General features: G+C 27.3%; 3 protein-coding genes across 3 annotated transcripts; all 3 read right to left on the bottom strand.

The window, feature by feature from the left end:
• Positions 1-2,358: 2,358 nt before the first annotated feature.
• Positions 2,359-5,486, bottom strand: LOC106775759 (peroxidase A2). Its single transcript, XM_014662934.2, has 4 exons — positions 5,203-5,486; positions 4,884-5,075; positions 3,101-3,266; positions 2,359-3,030 (listed from the first exon to the last, which is right to left on the bottom strand). Exons 1-4 carry the CDS (start codon positions 5,428-5,430, stop codon positions 2,549-2,551), a joined length of 1,068 nt encoding a protein of 355 aa, XP_014518420.1. The 5' UTR covers positions 5,431-5,486; the 3' UTR covers positions 2,359-2,548.
• An 8,662-nt stretch (positions 5,487-14,148) lies between these two features.
• Positions 14,149-15,756, bottom strand: LOC106775758 (peroxidase E5). Its single transcript, XM_014662933.2, has 4 exons — positions 15,424-15,756; positions 15,140-15,331; positions 14,886-15,051; positions 14,149-14,797 (listed from the first exon to the last, which is right to left on the bottom strand). Exons 1-4 carry the CDS (start codon positions 15,700-15,702, stop codon positions 14,322-14,324), a joined length of 1,113 nt encoding a protein of 370 aa, XP_014518419.1. The 5' UTR covers positions 15,703-15,756; the 3' UTR covers positions 14,149-14,321.
• Positions 15,757-18,211: 2,455 nt separating this feature from the next.
• On the bottom strand, positions 18,212-19,678 carry LOC106775781 (peroxidase A2). Its single transcript, XM_014662966.2, has 4 exons — positions 19,429-19,678; positions 19,094-19,285; positions 18,823-18,988; positions 18,212-18,736 (listed from the first exon to the last, which is right to left on the bottom strand). The coding sequence occupies exons 1-4, from the start codon at positions 19,642-19,644 to the stop codon at positions 18,279-18,281; spliced, it is 1,032 nt and encodes a 343-aa protein (XP_014518452.1). The 5' UTR covers positions 19,645-19,678; the 3' UTR covers positions 18,212-18,278.
• Between the last annotated feature and the right edge of the window lie 1,163 nt (positions 19,679-20,841).

Here is a 20,841-nt window from a genome sequence, read left to right on the forward strand (position 1 = left end):
TCCAAATATTAATTGTTTTTTATTTCCCTTCAACGACAACAAAAATGGCTTAATTTTGAACTTTGTCTTACTTTATTTTTTATTGGGAGGGCAAAATTATACTTTGGGAAAATTCTTGTTAACTCAACTTTAATTTCTATCTAATTACCTCCAATTTTATATGTTTAATTTTATTTTAAAATAATATTCTTAATTGAGAATGTTATTCTCAAGAATAAAATACTATCTTAATATATTTAAGATTATATTATTCAGATTGCATACATTGCAAGATTATGTATACAAAATATACTTTTACATGTCTACTAAATCCAACATTTTCTTTATTTAATTGTTTTTAATGAACAATGAGGAATATCACAAACGATAAGAAAATAGAGCAAAACCAGGGAAAAAAAGGGTTAACAAAACAATACAAAAATTATTTAATTAAAACAGTAAATAAAAATAGAATAACTTAAAAAAACTGTTATTAATAATAATATTTTACTTTGTATACAATAAAAGTTAAAAAAATAAAATTTAACAGTAACTACGGTAGTACTTTATATCCTTTTAAATTTTAATTTTATAAAAGGGGTTTATTTTAATTTTATATATTAAAATTGCAATACAAAAATTGCAAAATAGTAAAACCAATAAAACAAAACAAAATTCTGTGGAACGAAAAGAAATTTTCTGCTAGAGAAAATCATTGACATTCTAAATATAATTAATGTTAAATATATTTTAATCTTTGAACTTATATATAAAATTAGAATTCTTTTATGAAAACTTCATATAAAACTTATATTGTCCTTTAATAATGTATAGCATATTAACATACATTTTCCTCATTCAACATCCTTAATATAAAATTTACATTGTACTTTAATAATATATGAAATATATTTTTCTCATTCAACAACCTTAAATATTTTGTGAGATGTTTAACAACAATGTCGAATGAATTAAAAGATTTGCATAAGTATCTGCAAATTAACACATGTAATTTAAAAATAAAATTTTAATCATTTTTTTACCCCTTTTTTTATCTTTTCTTTTCCTCTTTCAACTCTATAGTTTGTTATTGAGTCGTAATAGCAACAGATCTTGAAGAAGAAAAATGGGTAAAAAAAAGAAAAAAAAAATCAGAATTTTATTTTTAAATTACACATTCGTCTTATGTGTGAATCATGTGTAGACATTTTTTAATTAACACCTCAACAAAAAAAAAATTATGTCGTTGAATGATAATATATTCTATGTATTACCGAAATACATGAATGAGTTTTATATGAATTTTTCGAGAAAAATAAATTCATAAGTTCACTTAATAAAAATATACGTAATCCTGTAATTAAGTTATAAGTGTTTATAATATTCAATTCTACATAATTAAATTATTTTAGTTCATAATTTCATTATAGTATATCAAAGATAATATATTTAGTTTTGGCAATTGCTTTTCAAATTTCTTTTTGTACCCTACAATATAAGAAAAAGACTTAAATATCCTTCGCCATTTCACCACACCATCACTATCATTGTCGTCGAGAAAACACTAAAAGAACTCGTTTCAAAATGTTTTTTACAAAAAATATTTCATATCTTTATAAAAAAAAAAAAACTCTTTCCAAAACATATTTCAGAGTTTAAAAAAATTAATTATGAGAAAAGTATTATATGCATTCTGAATTTTTTGTTCCAGAATGTATTTCGTGTGTTTAGAGAATTTTATTTCGAAAATTTCATTTTGAAAATTTGGTGTCAAAATTTTGTTCTGGAAATGTTATTTCTGAAATTAAAAATCCGAAAGGCACTTTTCCAAGAGTAAAATAGTCATTTTAGAAAGTTGATGGGGGTGTAGGAAGAAAATAACGAAGTGCATGATGCAATTGCCTTTAGTTTTTCATTTCTCTCTCCCTCTCTTTTTTAATTTAACAAAGACGCCCTTACTATGGTCTTTAATCCTCTACCTTTATTTATTCATTTACTTACTTTATTTGTCTGTCTTCATTCTCCCTTTTTGTTTTCTCGGAGTATATTTAATTTGCTCTCTAATTTCTTTATCTAACATAAAATTTCAAGATTTACAAGTTATTTTCTTCACGGTTTTCATTCATTATTATTGAAAACAATTTTAAAATTCTATATCAAGCAGTTGATAATGTAAGATTGGTTGAAAGTAGAATGAAATTCACTATTTTCAATTGTTTATATGATGATTACAATGGTACATTTTTTCTTTATAAAAATTGTTTGGTTAATTGTGTTTTGTATATTAGACACATGAGCCAAATATGTTTATTATGATTGTAAATTTCATTTTAAATATAAATAACATCAACTATATTTAGTATAGTAAAATAAGAGTAATTACTACCTTAAAGATATTAAATTAGCAGAGACCAAACAAACCAATTCTCATAAGTGGATATTATGCATAGCTAGTACAAAATACAAAGGTTGCTACAACACAACACTACCACACACATGTATGTTCCTGTAAAACCTTTTATTAATGACCACTGCGTCGCATTTACTACAACATTCCTCGTTCATGTTTTTAGATAGAGCTGACAACACCATCTTCTGAAGATTGTTGGGTGGGTAGAGTAGTTAAAGTAGCTGAGTTTCCATTGACAAAGTTACAATGTGCTCGAATCTCTCCCTGTGTTCCTGTGAGCACTTGTATGGTACTCATTTTTATCATTGAAGCCTTAAAATTTTCGTAGAAAAGAGTCTGGTTACTGCTGAAGCTGTTGACGATGGGAATGGTATCTGCACCAATGGTGGAAAACAACTCCTGATCACTTCGAAGCAAGCCATTTTGAAGTTGAAGATTGGAGTAGTAGTTAGAGTCAAGTCTATCAGGTGTGCTTAGGTCCAAGTTTGTGAGATTGGTTCCAGGTCCACCATTGGGGCAAATTGCTCGAAGTGCTTGTAACAGGGTTGTGTTAAGAGTTGGGTCAGGGTTTCCAGTGCTGTTGAAATCGTATAATCTATTCACAAAAAATCTGCATTGAGCTCTGCCAATTGTATGAGCACCTGAAAAGGAATTATACATTATACCAACTCTGTTCAATGTATGTTTCTTAATATGCAAGAAATTATATACCTGAAAGTGCAACTAGATCGGTTGTGTTAAGGTTTTGTCTTTCAAATGCAGATTTCAGTTGGTCGAGGGAGAAATTAGGACCAGGAAGATTTTGATTGGCAAGATCAAAACTTGCGTTTAAACTGTCTCTTCTTCCCAGAGGAACTTTCCAATCGGGACCATGAGCCTAAAAAGTAACAAAACAAACAACATAGGATTTCATTTATAAATTTAAACAATATTTAAAATTAATTCATTTGACTTTTATAAAAAAAAAAAAGGACAAAATTGTCGATAAGCTTATATTTTCTTTAACTAAAAACTCAAGGAGATGTTTTTTGTGTAAAGTATAAAACATAGGACTGTGTTATTTCCACCCTGTTTCTTCTGAGTTCATCCACTGATTCTTTTGGTTATGTATCTCAATACTGTTTCCTTTAAGATACTCCTATCAATGTATTTTTATAAAACTGGTGGTGAACTTAACATAAGTATAGTGAGAATAGAAAAGCCTTGGACATATTTAGAAATGTGGGCTTTATATTTGTAGACTTGGGCTCATGGGTCAAAGGCAAGTTGATAATGACCCTGAAAAAAATAACTTTATGATGAGATCCAGATTTACAATATAATAAATTTCAATGCTTTTTTTTTTTCAAATAAATTTATTCATTTGATTATATGTTTTTGTTTTTTTTTTTTTTTATAACAAGTGGAATTTCTGGACTATGTTTTTACACTTAATTATATGTGTCTTATATTCTGGACAACATTTAAACATTATTTACGTGTCATTTTGTTATTGGTCCATAGTCGTATTTATGATTAGGAAAAAGTCTCTTTGACAACTTTTTTTTGACAACATACGTGACAGTTTGTGATTGATCCGTTTCAAATATTTTTTTAAAATAAATTCAAACATACCAATAAAATGATGACACGTATCCTGCTATCAAAACGTTGTTAAAAAAGAATTGTTAAAATATCATTATTCTTATGATTATTATTATTGATTCTGAAGTAATTTTAGATCCATCAAAAAATAACACATAAATGATATTCAAATGTTGTAAAAAAAAAAATGTTGTTTAAGTACCATTATCCTTTTTCCTTGTAGTTATACATCAGATGTCACTTATATAGAAAAATATATTTTTTGTTTACAGATTTTTATATTATATGTAGTTATGAATAGTCTGTAAGATAAAGAGAAATGATTGCAAGGTAAGGTAATATATTTAAAGGAAGACTTACCTATTTGGAAAAAAAGTCCTTCAAAGACTTTATTTATTTATTTAGTGTTACTATAAGCACACGAAGCTTCCTACTGCATGATACCATAAATTTCAATACCTAACGGAACTATATAATCCTTTGCAATTAATCTTGAACAGTTTTAAATCGTGGGATGAGTTTTGGGCCTCACTACAAGATTCATTGTACTATAGGATCTGCCATTATGAGTACCCATCAAAATCTTGACAGTAACACAACAGCAACTCACTCACATCCACAGATATCAGTCTAATTAAGTTGAGTAGACATATGCATTAAATAAGAATAATCCTCTTAAATTTTGTATATGAAATTGATTCATGATTCAAGATCAGTCAGAATAGCAGCTTCAGGTTAATTACATATTCTCCTGATACAAGAAGCATTGTTGTGAAATTTGAATACTAACTTTATTTTCTTATATATGGAAAGTTTGATTTTTTAGCCCGAGATTTTTTTATTTTAACTACATTATTAGTTAATAAATGAGTTAGTATGATGAATAGAGGAAGAAGACAAGCATAGTTACCAGAACAGAAGATATCTCAGCTGCAAGAGCAAGAATATCAGCACAAGAAACAATGCCAGGGCAAGCATTTTCTACTGCTGTCTTGATCTGATTCACAACGTCCAAACCTCTTAAGCTGTTGTTATTCGGCGCTGCTGTTTGTTCACTCACGATGGTATCAGTGCTGTTCAAAAGAACTGATGCATCACAACCCTGTCATGTGAACAAATACACAGCAGCATGAAATTTGATTGGTAAGATTTTTTAATATAGATTATTGATTTAGAAAGACTATTAATTGATGTTTTATTTATAAAAGGAAAGTCAAGAGAAATGGTACCTGAACAAAGCAATCATGGAAGTGAAGTCTTATGAGACTGGCGAGAATACGAGGATCAGATTTTGAAACATTTCTGAGAACCTCACGAACAATAGAATGCACCCTCGGACATGTGTCTCTGTAAAAAGAGTTATCAAGCTGTGCATTTGAGAAGGGTTGTGATGCTGCAAGCAAAACCACCACACAGAAAAGTGTTACTTTCACTGTGAAAACACTGAAAGAACTCATTGCTTCTTGTGTTTTGAGCTGTGAATGTGATGTTGTGAGCTTCGCCAAATGCTCTGGCTCTATTTAAAGAGACAGAAGAAAAGTGGATAGTGGTTTGGTTTCATCATCTGCTGCTGGTGGGTTCAGATTTTCAATCATTCTGCCAAGATTAATGAGAAAAGTCAAATTTGGTGTTTCTGGATTTTAATAATAATTGTTTATTTGAAACATTTATATTTATTTTACACATGTTACAAGTATAAAATAATTATAAGAAAATTAAACATTTGTATTTAAAAAAAAGAAAAAAGATAAAATAATAAAGAGTAATGTCATGTAAAAACTTGTGTCTTAAAATATCATTTTTCTATTTTTTACAATGAATTGTAAATTTAACTAAAAATTTAAATAAGTCACCATTTAAGAGATGATATTTTGAGTTATATAAATGTGTTACAATATTATCTTTTGTTATTAACTTTTTAAATATAAAAAATAATGATAATATATATATATATATATATATATTTACATTCATTTAATACATATTTACTTTTATTTTGACACATATTATAAAAATAAAATAATTACAAGAAAATTAATTTTTTATATTTAAAAAATAGAAAATTATAATATCAAATGAAGATAAAGAATTTTAATATCTAAATATCATTTATAAATATAATTTTTTTAATAATTATTTTACTATTATAATATTTGTGAAATGAATGTAAACGATGTTACCTATAATTACTATCAATGTTTATATAATTAAATTTTTGTTTGAACTTAACCAGACTTACATTAGATACACAGATTAATGGGAACTAGACATGTACTCCAAATTTTGTTTATTTATAAAAAAAAAAAAAACTTTTCTATTTATTGTTGAAAACAGTATATTTTTTATTTTACCAATAATTCTTTCATGCCTAAAAATATCACAAAAATAATTTTTTTTAATGAAAATAGAATTATGGAAAAAAGGAAAAAGAAAAAGACTACACATGAGTGTAAAAGGAAGTATTTGTGTCTCCTATTTATACACAAAGTGTTTGACTAAAAATTGCATGGTGATAATTTTATAATTAATAATATTTGCGTAGTTTTTTTTTTTTTTAATATCGACCTTATTTTGTAATTGCACTGGTGATTAATAGGTATTGTTCTTTCATCTCTGTCAACGGTTTTGCATTTATGAACTCATTGATTAAATTGTAGTTTATAGTTGGTTTAAACCTTTTTTTAGTCCTTAAGTTATAAGTAGATGTTCAGTTTAGTCTCCGTTTTTAAAAATATAAATCTTTGGTCCCTAAGTTATAAAAGAATGTATCAAATGAGTTATTTTTTGACTTGAAATATTGTTTTTGATTGTTTCTTAAAAACTGCCACATCTTTAGATTGCTCTGATTTGTTTTTTAATAATAACAACACTTTAGATTGCTCTTTGTACTTTGACCATGAACATAAAAAAAAAGGACTCATTTGATACATTTTTTATAACTTAGGAACCAAAGATTTACATTCTTAAAAGCGGAGATTAAACTGAACATCTACTTATAACTTAGGAACAAAAAAAAATTTAAACCTTTATAGTTCTTCGTCAGTGACAGCAGTCTAAACTTAAACTTCATTGATGTCTAATTGTTACTAATTTCGTCAATATTTGACAAACTTTTATAAAATATCCATACATCAATAGCACTTGATAAAAACAATGACAAGTTAATCATGATGTTATAATTATATGCTAAATCAAAATAAAAAGTTACTGAATACATCAATACACATAACAATCGGACAAAATATAATTCAAAATACAATAAATTGAATACCTGAAAAAAAAAAAAACAAAAAATTGACAACATAAACTTATGATCACAATTAAATATCTTTTGTTTGAAACAAATATAGATCCTTATGAAACAAATATAGACCACTTATAGTGTTTTTTTAAGTAATGCAATTTTCTTCACTATCATTATATATATATATATATATATATATATATATATATATATATATATATATATATATATATAATATTAATTAGTAATTAACAATGCTTATTGTATACAAATTATATTATTTATCAATATCCAATTTATGATGAAGATGTTCTTCACCTCCCTTATTAAAGTAATATTGATAAGTTTTAACTTTTTTGTAAAAAAAAGTGATAGATTATATGATTTTTTACAATAAGTCATTAACTCAACAAATATAACATCATGCATTAGATGATCAATTCTATAATACATGTCAACTAAAAAAAAAAAACCTCAAATTTATTAAATTTATTAGAATACATTTCAAGCCAAAGCACATTTCAACTTAATAAAATAAACTTTACTAACAAATTGCTACGGAACACAAATATACTGACACTCATCTAAGTCTTTAAAATCTTTAAAGAAAATATTTTTTTAACAATTTATTTTTTATAATTTTTTTATAATGTTTATGTAATAGCTCGTAATTAATTCATTTTAAATATAGGGATCAATAAAATAATAATATATAGTCTACAATTAAAAAATTGTTAACCTATCATAGTCTAATAAAAAAAACCAAAATCTAAACTATAGAAAAAGAAAAAGAAAGGCTTTAATAAACACTTCAAGATAACAGTTTTCTCCCATTCCTTTTACTTTTCAAATTAAAACTAAAGAAGCACACATATATAAGTTAAAGATAAAACATAGTTATTAACAATATATAATTAATACATTCACAATTAAGATTCATTGTCATTACTATCTAAGACTATAGAAATGAAACAAATGAATTATTAATAAGAACTAAAATCAATATTTACAAAAAAAAAATCATAAAAATATTTAACCATACATTTAAATAAACTTAATGATTATCTACAACAATGCTACGGTAAAATAAAGTTCACTTTGTTATACCGAATTACTGTTTTGTTCAACATTGAATCAAGCCTATGATGATAGATTAAATCTATGTTTCCTCTATACTTACACTTACAAGTGTATAAATGATCAATATATAATTGGGTTTCCTTTATTGAAGTTCTGGAAAACTTTAGTTATAATGTTATTTTAAGAAAGAGCATATTTGGGTTGGTGCGTCTAAGAGAAAAAAAAAAAAGAAAAAGATTATCGAAGTAGGTTTAATATATATTATTCATGGTTTTAACCTTTTATAAGATGGTCCATCGGTGGTTCCACAAGTTTTATTTATTTATTTATTCGTATTCATATAGTTAAAAATACAACTTAATTCGAAATTTTAAAGTTAATTATTTACTAAATGCATTCAAACTTTAATTATAATATTAAGTATTTGAAATTTAGAACACATGTAAAAATAAGATTTTCATGATGACATGGGGGTCCATTTCTTTGTTGATAACTTTTTCTTTATGAGTTCACGTTATTAACCTTGTTTTTTGTGTCCTCCATATTATAATTAAAGTTCTTTATATTATAAGTATTACGATTTCTATTTTAAATTTTATAAATGTTTCAATTATTTTAAATCTTTATACTTAAAAAAAATAAAGCAGTATTATTTCATATCCAAACTCGTGATAACATATGTAATCAAAGAAAACTATATCTCAATTTTATTGGTTGATATGTATATATAAGAGAAAAGTTTATTTTGAAACCTTATTTTTTAATAAACTTTTAACAACTTTATATAATAATAAAATATTAAATTAAAATATAAAGTAAGTTATTGAATAAAAATTAATAAAATATTGTGAAGAGGGGGTATGAATATACATTATTATCAATGTATCCATATGTTAGGAATGAAATCTAAGATTGAGTTTTATATAATGTAAAATCAATAAAGTTAAGCAACATAATATAAAAAAATATCTACAAATTTATTACTTTAAATATTTTGGTAAAAAGTGAGGTTATATACTTTATATGGATTAAATTGTTTCCATTACGTACGTACCTACTCCTCTCAGAATTTCAACTCGAATTTAAGATCTAAAAATAGTGTTGTAATATTTTATATGGTGTTTCGTCATGAGTTATTGCAGTAGAATCTTTCCAACAAATTTTAAAGAAAGACTTTATATAATTTCTAAACTAAATGTATGAAACGTAGAGAGTTGAAAATGAATTTCTATTAAATCTGAGTCATCATTTGAATGGTTTTTAAGATATTTTTTTATTAATACTGTAAAATAATATTTTTAATTTAAAAAAATTACCCCCAACATATTTTGATTTAATATTGGACAAAAGATGAGATCTGCATTATTAAACCTTAAAGTAAAGGTGTCTGCCAACCACCATGCTTTTGAAACAGTAACATGTAACGTGGGACCTTCTGAATTCTGAATTAAATACATTTTTTAATCTTAGTTTTTCCAACCATTCTTTTTCAATGGTCCTTTAGGTCAATAAAATCAACCCATCCCCATTTCGAGTAACTTGTCCTGACCATGCTCTTTTGCTTTTATCAAACCATTTTAACATCAAAAATATTTTTTACACACTAAAATCTTTTACTTTTATACTATTTTTAATTACTTTTTTTTTCTTAAAAAATATAAAAATTTATATTTTTATAACGATTTTATTTTTATATTTTGTGTCAAGTAAATATAAAAGTATTATTTTTCTTTTAACATTTATAAACAATTTGTATATTTTTTTATTCAATTACAAATTTATCATTTATTCGTTTTATATGTTCAAAATACACTAATGATGATTTCATGTTATAGTTTCTATTTTCTAACAAGATCCCACCAACACTTGATATTACTAATATTATATTAGTGATCACGTGATAAAGTTAATTTGACTACCATCTCCATCTTGTTTATTAATTAATAAAATTTACTTAACAACGGATTTGGTCTCCAATTATTGGGGTTTTCTTTTAGTTTTTCGAAATGTCCCTTTAACTTCTGGTATCTGAAAAATATGTTGTATTCTTTTTTTTTTTTTTTTAATTTTGTGGACTCTTCTTCGTTTAATGTTTTTTTTTTTTTTACTTTTTTTTAGGTCATTAGAAAAGTATAACATATTTCCGATAACGTGTTGGATTAGTATAGTTAAGTAACAATGATAAAATAAAATACAAATTAAACCAAAAATTACAAATATCGTACTATTCGAATTTGCTACGCGTAGATTTTACCTATATAACACGTACGATACGATATAAGTTGAATCTGTAAATTAATTCAAGCTAGCCTTATCCAATTAAGGGTTTATTTTATTGATCTATTAGTTGTTAATATTGTATTTATTGTCCCCTCATAAAAAAGGTTGAACCTTAGTTTTGTTGCAGTCACATGAATTATATATATTTTTTAATATATTAATTATTACAAAAATCTTTAACATATTGCAAGCAATAATATATTAAAAGAATGAAAGAAAAATATTTTGAATTTTATATAAGATATAATGTATCAAAATTGGTATAACAAGTTATAATATGAATAAGTTTTAAAAAATTGAGAAACTTAACATATAAATATAGTAAATTATATGAATCAAATACATTTGACGTGTAATGGTTTATCAATCACAATATACTCTCACAATTTTTATTGTTATTGATGTGTTGCGCTTGTTAAGTAGTGTGTATCTAGTGCTCATAAGTGTTCTAGAGATTATGCAAATATCTCTTGCAAACAAACAAATGATGATAACTCAACCTTTTATAATTGGAGATCTTGTGAAAAAGGTTTGTATAGGTAAGGACTGTTAAGAAGTGGACTTTAAACCTAACTCAACTCCATAAAATCAGCTTATAAGGTGAGGTTTGCACCCACTTATATATATATATATATATATATATATATATATATATATAATATCAAATTGGTCTTATCTTTAATCGATGCGAGACTTCTAATACACTCCTTCCCGCCAAGGTATAGACATCATCTTGAGCGTGAGACTAAACATTAATGGGTGGTCTAATAACGGGTGAAACAATATGCCCAACAAACAACAAATATTGCTAGGTTAGACTCTAACCAAGCTCTCATATCATGTTAAGAAGTGGACTTTAAACTTAACTATTGCCCACTCAATTTAGAATATGTGTGTGGTTAATTTAGAGTATATAACTTATTATACCAATTCTTATACATTACATCTTATATGAGATCCAAGATTTTCTTCTTTCGTTCTTTTCATATATTAACTTTTGCAATATGTGGGGATTGTTATGATAATCAATATATTATAAAAGAATATAATTATAAAGATGCAATAGAGTATAATACTACATAAATGTTCACACATGGTGGTGGTTGTGAACGTTGGACTTCTTTGCTTTGCAAGTCAGGATATATTATTTTTCCACTCATCTATACCTCTCCTACACTTATAAATCGATGCTCTTTTTCACCTTAAAAAAGATACATCGCTCACATATCTCTTCTTTCACTCTTGCTTATTCTTTTTTCTTCTCTTTATCTTCAATCTTGAGTGTTTATTTATTCTTTAACAAAGTTTTCCTTACTACTTTTGAATTCGTTGATGTATTTAGAGACGTTCCTGTTATATCTTAAATAAATTCTTAACTACAGTAATCATTCACCTATAAGAAAATCCATTTAACTTGTGTTTTTATCAGTTTTTTCAATAGTTGTGTGGATGCAACTTATTTAAATTATCTTTTATTTCATAAAAAAAGTATATTGAAATATTAAATCAAAGTTATTGAACGGAGCATTGAACTTGGAGAATGAAATTAATAATAAAGAAATTAACCCTAGTTTTGTAGGTCTTGTTTGTTTGGATAGACAGTGTCGTGCTTCGTACATGGAATTAATTAACGTTCATAGCTAAATTTGTTGAAGTAGTTGGTACAAACTGGGATTCTGGGAACGTCTTGCTCGAACCACATGTCGATTTGATTATTAATTAATGTAGATCTTGTCTAACTTTCAGTTAGGATTTCAACCTAAACCCCCAGACATTTTTGCTTGGATTTTGCTGAACATGTATTTTATTTCATCTTAGTCAATAATCTGAAATAAAAGTATTTGATTGATGTACTTTATTTACTCAAGAACAAAACGTGTAATGAACACAAAATTTTTAAGTTATTGAGATCCGCGCACTTTTTATTACTATAGTTTATTTGCATATGAAAATTCAATAATAATGTAATTAGAAAAAAATGTAAAGTTACTTAAAGAAAAAAAAAGTAATATTTTTTTATTTTAAATAAAATATTTGTGTACCAAGAAGTACATAATTTAAACAAAACATGAAAAATGTTGGTACAAAATTTATAGTTTGTAAGGTTGAAGTTGAATTTTATTGACTAGAAATAGTTAGTTTTTTTGTTGATGTGCTCAATAGTTTTCTAAGTCATAAGTCAATTTAATTTAATTAAAAGAGTTTTTAGATGAAGTTGAGAATGTGTTTAAAAAATTGATTTATAAGAGTGTATAATGACATAAATTAATATGATGATAGAGAATTTCATATTTAAAAATAATACGGTGGTTAGAATGTTATTTTATTCATATATTTGATACAATTTTATTTTATTAATGACACTGTGAGAAACCAATTATAATATATATATATATATATATATATATATATATATATATATATAAATTAATTAGTTATATTACTTTTCTTATAACGTTACATTTAACAAGGAATCAAATGTTACTGAACCCGACAAACATATGATTGGTAGCATGATGAAGCAATGAACTTTGGCATGGACAAACATAATTTGCAAATATTTGTTAAGCAATTTTATATTTCAATCTATATATAATTAACCACTCCAACCCTTGTTCTATTTTCTAACCCTTCTTCTGTCTCGACAAAGTTCGCATTATTGTATTTGGCTTTTTGATAACTTTTTTCCTTTTAAATTGATTTGAATTTAGGAAAGAGTTGAATATGTGTTTATTTTTTAGTGTTTTAATTTTGATGTGATATTTGAATTGTTTTTATATAAAATTTTGATTTTAGTTTTTAAAAACAAATAAATAAATAAATATAATATTTTAATTAATCATATTACATTTTTTTACGGTTAAACATGTATTTTTATTAATATTAAAAAAACATATTAAATAATATAAATATCTCAAATACCAACATAAATATATAAAAAGATTAACGAAATTAAATTAAAAAAGTTATATATATATTTATTATTAAAATTTAGAAACTTAAATATAACAAAATTTTACATGGAAACATATTCTAGTTTTGTGTGGAAGTTAAAGTAAAAAACATATCTATTCTTATATTATAATGTTATTTTTAGATTATTTGTATAAATTCTTTGGTGAAACATACGTGGTTTTAAACATAAAGGTAAATTCCAATTTAAAGTCTACCAATTCACTATATGGTGAGAGGCTTATGTACTTCAACATTGATGAAGTGGCAGTTTGATCGATCATGCAGGAATTATGATAATAAAAAGAAAAACGTATATCAAAGAGCTTGTTCCTCTGATATTGTTCCGTGGAGAATGCCACTATGATGGCATGATCATCTTTCATTATATATCATCGTATTGAAAGTCTTTTTCTGAAATGACAAATATTCAATATTTATTATTAAAGTTTGGAAACTTAAATACATCAAAATTTTGTATAAAACAAATTTTAATTTTGTATGGAGATTAAAAAACTAAAATTATATTTAATTCTAGTTTATAATGTTAGTGAGTTATTTGTATAAATTCCTTGACGAAACATATGTGGTTTTAAACTATAATGGAGCAGATAAGAGATAAGAAAAAGAGAAATTGATATTAAGAACAGAACATGGTTGAAAATACAAGAAAGGCAGAGATGATACATGCGACAATGAAACATGGTTAGCTACGGACACTTTATGCGAATAAAGTGGGCATAGCTTGGTTATTATTGACGATGTGAATGACAGAATTTGAAGTGTATTGATTTATATAGAGCTAACCATACCCTCCTCTGATTCGGAGGCCACAGGTTGCATAACTTGAACAGATCTTCTGTTAATAAAATTACATTGTTTTCTTATTTCTCCTCTGTTCCCGGTGAGAACACCGATATTTCCCATTTTTATCATTGATTTGGCAAAGCTGCTAAAGAAAGCCTTTTGGTCAGCACTGAACCTGTTGACAAGAGGGATGGTGTCAGCACCGGGTGTTGAGAACAACTCTTGGTCACTCTGAAGCAAACCCCTCTTAACCTGAAGGTTGGAGTAATAGTTTTTGTCCAATCTATCAGGAGTGGTTGGGTCAAAATTTACCAAGTTGTTTGGTCCACCTTGAGGGCATATATTACGTAATTGTTGTGCGTAAGCAGGGTCGAGAGTTGGATCGGGTCTGCCAGTGCCACTGAAGTTGTACAATCGGGTAAGAATGAAAAAGCAGTGAGCTCTGCCAAATGAATGAGCACCTGAAATCGAACCACATGGAAATGCGTTTTCAACACTTTTTCCATTTATTATTGTTATTGCTGCAAACTGGGGAAGATTTGTTATTACCTGAGAGTGCAACTAGATCAGTAGTGTCAAGACGTTGAACAGCAAATGCTGCTTTAAGTTGATCGAGTGTGGAGAAAGGAGAAGGAAGGTTTTGTTCAGCAAGTGTTCTGTTTGCTGTTAAACTATCCCTTCTTCCCAGTGGAAATTTGATGAAAGGACCACCAGCCTATCAATATTAAATCACACACTACTTTTACATCATTGGACAACTTCAAAAAGGTGAAAAGAAGTATGGTCTGAGTTCTGAGACGTACCAGAATAGAAGAAACTTCAGCTGCAATAGTAAGAATATCTGCACAAGAAACAACGCCGGGACAAACATTCTCCACTGCTGTCTTGATGTCATTCACCACATCCAAACCTCTTATGGAGTTGTTGTTTGGCCGGGCTTGTTGCTCACTCACTATCGTTGCAGTGTTGTTCAACAAAATCGATGCATCACAACCCTGCAAGCCACAATATATATCAGTTTCTTTCTAATTCGTTCTTAAAAATATCAAATGTTTGATAGTTGTTTCAACATGAAAAAATTACATACTTGAACAAAACAGTCGTGAAAGAAAAGCCTGACGAGACTGGCAGGCAGACGAGGATCCTTTTGTGAAGCTCTCTCTACCACTTTGAACACAACAAGACGCACGGGTGGACAAGTCCACAAGTAGAAGAAGGGGTCTAGTTGTGCATCTGAGGAAAAGGGTAACCCTCCAAGCACCACTAGGGCTGTTACCACAACACAAAGAAACCTCATTTTCATGCCTAAAACGTTAACCCCTTGAGTGTTTTTGTGTGTTACTGTATTAATTCTGAGACAGACCATAATGCTACACTATTTATAGCTACAAATTGCCATGTCCTTGCTCCTGAGTTGTGAAATGAAGAACAAGACTTCCTGTTGGGCACGTTATCTGGTACAAAACGCATATATTTTTAAAAATAATTCTCACACAAGTTGTTTGTTTATACTAAATGATGAATTAAGTATTTATGATAGATTATGCTAAGAGCCACTTCTTCAAGGAAGGTGCAATGCTAGTCTTTACCGTGTTGCAATTCTTAATCGACTCATTCATTGCCAAGTCAACTCTTGTCGATTACTGCCAAAAAAAGTCGTACTTTAGCTTTCCGGATATACCATCATTTATCTCACCAACATGAAGTTTTTTTGTGTATGGACATTGTGACATTCAATTTTCAGCACACAAAAAAATAATACACGCCATATATATAAGTGTATATGTAAACAATGTGTAATTTAAATTTCATCTTTTGTGGTGTAATTTTCTGTACTGTTAAATGTTTAAAAATGATCTTAAGAATATTTTTTTAGTCAATTTTTTTTTTTAATTATCTTTAAGACTACTTATGCTGGATAAATATATATGAAATAGATTTAAACTCTGTGAAAAAAAAATGATGATTTCTGAGAAATTTAAAGTTGTTGTCGATAATATATTTTAAAAAGTACAATATTCTTTTCATATTATTGGGTAGTTTATAGTCTTACGATCTATCTGTTGGCAAACGCAGAAGCAGGAGGAGTGTGTTGAACAATCTAAATCTCTAGGTATTTGGGTGTAATTATTTTAAATTATATAATTTGCTTTTATAACACTCTAACATATATGTTACGTGGTCTCTATAATAATTTTATAACACTCCACTTTGGGTCATTATTTATTATTTATTGTACTTAATTATTAGTATAGTAGTAGGCCTAGTGTAAGTATTTTATTCAACATTCAACCCTGAATTGTCTTGAACGTAACATCATCGTTTATAGACTTCAGTTTCTGGCACAAATGTTTTGAGTGAGGATGGAACTTCGTACAAATGTTTGGGTAGTTATTGTTTTTTCAACATTTTGTAGTGATTTTTATTTTCTTAATGAGATATATGCTATAATATTTTTCGAAACAAATAGTGCAAAAAGATGCGAGTGTAGTATTTTTTAAATCATCAAGTATTTTTTGTAAAATAAATTGCATAAATAATTTTTTTTTATTTGTTGATCGTTGACATCGTTTTATCTTATCCATAATTTGTTTTATTATCTCCTTCCACATATGGTTGTTAAAACCTAAATGGAGATCGACTTTCTCTAGATCACACCCACGTGGTTGATTTAAATTCCTACATAAATTATTAATTTAGGCATTGAAATATGAAGGAGTTGTTACGAAGATGATTATTATTATAATATGGACGAAACTTCAATGATGCACACGTATAACTTTTTCATTGGCTAGTTTTTCCATTCTTTATGTTTGGATTTAACAATGCTCAAAACCTAATTTGATGCTTCAAATGGATAACGAATATTACTTTGTGATATCAGATCCATGTATGATCTTTAATAATTTATTATTCAGTCTCTCGTTAATTTGTAATTACCACACCTTTTCATGATATGTAGGTGCCATTGGTATACATATATATTGTTTTCTCTTCTTCTCATATGATGGAGAATAAAAAAGTACAACAGAAACAATTAATTATGGTTCTTCTCTCAAATAAAATGTAAAAAATGTTTATTTTTATCTTATCCATCTTATTTCATCCCAAACAAACAAGAAAAAATCTGAATAAATTAAATACCAGGTCAAAATCAATGATCTGAACGCATGAATTTAATAATTATTATATCAACAACTAGTCTAAAAAATTACCCTGATCACAGTCTATGAAGATAAATAAAATAGAAAACTTGCTCCAAGATATAACGCATTAAAATCAAAGTGGACCAAAACGATATAAAAAGAAAGTTGGATTCTCTATATTTGGCCTCTCCTTCATTCTTATCATAGTTAATGTATTTATGATATAATTAATCTTTCTTTCCGTATTTGAAATTCTAAATTTATCAAAAATAATTATAATGTTAAAATAAACGTAAACTTAATTTTATAAGTTGATTTTATGATATTAAATTAAATTAAAAAGTTTATATTTTATTTTTTAGTACAATATTAGGATCTTTTGTATGAGAAAATCCAAACCTTTCCCAATCGCTTCAATATTTGAAGTGACGAAAATTTCCACTTAGCTTGGAATTTGGAAACACAGTAATTTTTCCTTTTCCTTCTTTCTTTGGTTCACTTTTTCCAAAGACCGACACTTTTAATTCATCTTCGTTAAAATTCAGACCACCACGGTGCATGATTGCTTCTTACAGAATTTATAAATAAAACTAATTAATTAATATACTTGAAAGTGATACTCTTTTTTGTTTTTATTATTATTAAGATGAAAAAAAGTGCCATTTTTTTCTTCTGCAAAAGACTGTAGTACAAGCTTGTTCACCCATAGAGCTTGAGTAGAATACAAAGTACACCACACATAAAACTCTTTATTATAACTTTAATCACTATATTTTCCACAGTAATCTTTCTCTGTTTATAACAATTCCATCTTCTGACGATCTATGATGGTAAAGATATCAAATGTATTCACAAAGTTGCACTGTTTTCGAATTTCTCCCTCTGATCCTGTCAACACTCCAATGTTGGCCATTCTTATCATTGACGCTATGAAGTCTTGAAAGAAAAGAGTTTGATTGTCAATGTAACTGTTGACAATGGGAACAGTTTCTGCATCAGTTGTGCTAAACAGCTCTTGATCACTCCGAAGCAGGCCATTTTGAAGTTGAAGATTGGAATAGTACTCGGAATCGAATATTTCAGGAGTAGTTACGTCCAAGTTGGTGAGATTTGTTCCAACTCCACCATTGGGACATATTGCTCGCAATGATTCTAAGAGAGTGGTGTTGAGAATAGGATCTGGGTTCCCACTGCTAAAATTGTATAACCTATTTACAAAAAATCTGCATTGAGCCTTTCCAATTGTATGGGCACCTAAAAATCAAATATTTTCAATCATAAATACCCTTTCTATTAAAGGACCTTTGATATTTTTACACTGATGTTATAAATATTCATACCTGAAAGTGCAACTAGATCAGTGACACTGAGGTTCTGATTAGCAAACGAGGAAATAAGTTGATCGAGTGTAAAATCAGGACCAGGAAGGTTTAGATTAGCAAGGGTTCGATTTGCTGTCAAACTATCCCTTCTTCCCAGTAGAACTTCCCAAGAAGGACCAAGAGCCTGCAAAATATCAAAAACATTTGTTACAACTCAAATGTTACAAAGTTCCATCATTTTCTATAAACGTGATAAATGTAAAATGAGATGAAATGATTATGCAGATACCAGTTGAGAAGATGTCTGAGCTGCAAGAGCAAGAATATCAGCACAGGAGACAACCCCAGGACAAGCATTTTCTACAGCTGTCTTGATCTGATTCACAACATCCAAACCTCGTAAGCTGTTGTTATTTGGCGCTGCAGTTTGCTCACTCACAATGGTATCAGTGTCGTTCAACAGAACAGATGCATCACACCCCTGTTAGTCATATCAAATATATATAGTAAGATGTTAGGCTTACATTTCAATAATAAATTAATGAGTTTTCACTCTTATATAGTGTTTCACTTACTTATATCTATTTAATATGAGATTTAAACTGAATAGAAAAATATATTTACCTGAACAAAACAGTCGTGAAAGTGGAGTCTGATGAGACTTGCAAGCATACGAGGATCAGACTGGGAAACATTTGAGAGCACATCAGTTACAATTGAAGAAACATTTGGGCATGTGGTATTGTAAAAAGATGGATCTAGTTGTTGACAGGAGAAGCAGTGTAGTGTTCCAAGCACGACCAGAACACAGCATAAAGTAGGGAGACCAAGGGAATTCATTTTTTCTTTCTGATGTTTGAAATTATGAGCGTGTTGTTGTTGCAAGAACATGCAGATCAGCTGCTTCTATTTATAGATCGTCTTTAACAAGGTTTTAAGCATGTGAATGAAAAAAACCAATTCAAAGAATAACACCTCTAAGAATTATAAGTCTGATTTGTAGATAGAGATTGCCTATCAACAAAATTCATAGATATATTTGGTATAAATAATATAATTACAAAAATTAAATTAGCTGGGTTTAAGTTTTGAACACATTGCATAGGTTAAATGTTGAAAATGAAAGTTTTAAAGCATATGGTGGTAATCTTGTATAGATTAAATAAGATTATCTTGTATACGACCAACGAGGAACCATGAAATAGAACATTACACTTGTTTTTACAGACACGATGTGTTTCTCATATTGTCATGATAAAAGTCTTTGGTTTATTACTGGATTAGTAAGTGAAATTCGGTTAAATGTGAGAACCATCTGTATGCATTAAGATTATCAGTTTGCAATTTCGGTATTTTTTTCAATATACACAAAAAAAAAACTAATTTGTAAATTAATATAAACCACAGTTTATAATAGAATATATATATTTACAAAACTTAAAGTGAAATTCTACTTCTTTTTTATAAAGATTTATTTTGTAATTTAATTTTTCATTTTCAACATACTTTATATATTTGCTGCAGATTTATATGGTTTAAAGTAAAAGATAATTCAAATTTATTTTATTCAATATAGTATCATAATTTCATAGGAAATATTATTAAATCTATTATTTCACTTTCTATTTGCTATTAAACTACGTATAAATAATAATAATTCCACGCATAAAATGACACAAGATGGTAATACTTCGAAGTTAGAACTGTCCAACATTCTAAATTAACAACCAAATTACATCATTATATAGGATTTTTTTTATCTTATTAGTTTATTCTATAAGAATAAGTTAAACTTAAACTTATTTCTAATAAAATTATTAAAATTTATTTTTGGAGTTAAAATGTATACATTGGTATAATTAGGGATGATAACGGATTGGGTCAGACACAGATAGTGTCTATCCGCAATTTGACCCGACAAAAAAAAAATGCACCTGCTATCCACAAATATTTAAGAAAATACATTTTTTATAAATTGTTTAAATAAAATTACAAAAAATATATAAAATATAATATAAATTTAATTTTAATTTTAAT

Source organism: Vigna radiata, chromosome 10, assembly GCF_000741045.1.
Source record: "Vigna radiata var. radiata cultivar VC1973A chromosome 10, Vradiata_ver6, whole genome shotgun sequence".
Taxonomy (NCBI): Eukaryota; Viridiplantae; Streptophyta; class Magnoliopsida; order Fabales; family Fabaceae; genus Vigna; species Vigna radiata.

Bases quoted from the DNA above. Each gene is read 5' to 3' on its own strand.
- LOC106775758 (XM_014662933.2), bottom strand. From the start codon at position 15,702: ATGGTCTGTCTCAGAATTAATACAGTAACACACAAAAACACTCAAGGG. The intron at 15,052-15,139 runs GTACGTCTCAGA...TAATATTGATAG, and splicing joins CTGAAGTTTCTTCTATTCTG to GCTGGTGGTCCTTTCATCAA. The intron at 14,798-14,885 runs GTAATAACAAAT...GTTCGATTTCAG, and splicing joins TGATCTAGTTGCACTCTCAG to GTGCTCATTCATTTGGCAGA.
- LOC106775759 (XM_014662934.2), bottom strand. From the start codon at position 5,430: ATGAGTTCTTTCAGTGTTTTCACAGTGAAAGTAACACTTTTCTGTGTG. The intron at 5,076-5,202 runs GTACCATTTCTC...TTCACATGACAG, and splicing joins TCCATGATTGCTTTGTTCAG to GGTTGTGATGCATCAGTTCT. The intron at 3,031-3,100 runs GTATATAATTTC...ATTCCTTTTCAG, and splicing joins CGATCTAGTTGCACTTTCAG to GTGCTCATACAATTGGCAGA.
- LOC106775781 (XM_014662966.2), bottom strand. From the start codon at position 19,644: ATGAATTCCCTTGGTCTCCCTACTTTATGCTGTGTTCTGGTCGTGCTT. The intron at 18,989-19,093 runs GTATCTGCATAA...GATATTTTGCAG, and splicing joins CTCAGACATCTTCTCAACTG to GCTCTTGGTCCTTCTTGGGA. The intron at 18,737-18,822 runs GTATGAATATTT...TTTGATTTTTAG, and splicing joins TGATCTAGTTGCACTTTCAG to GTGCCCATACAATTGGAAAG.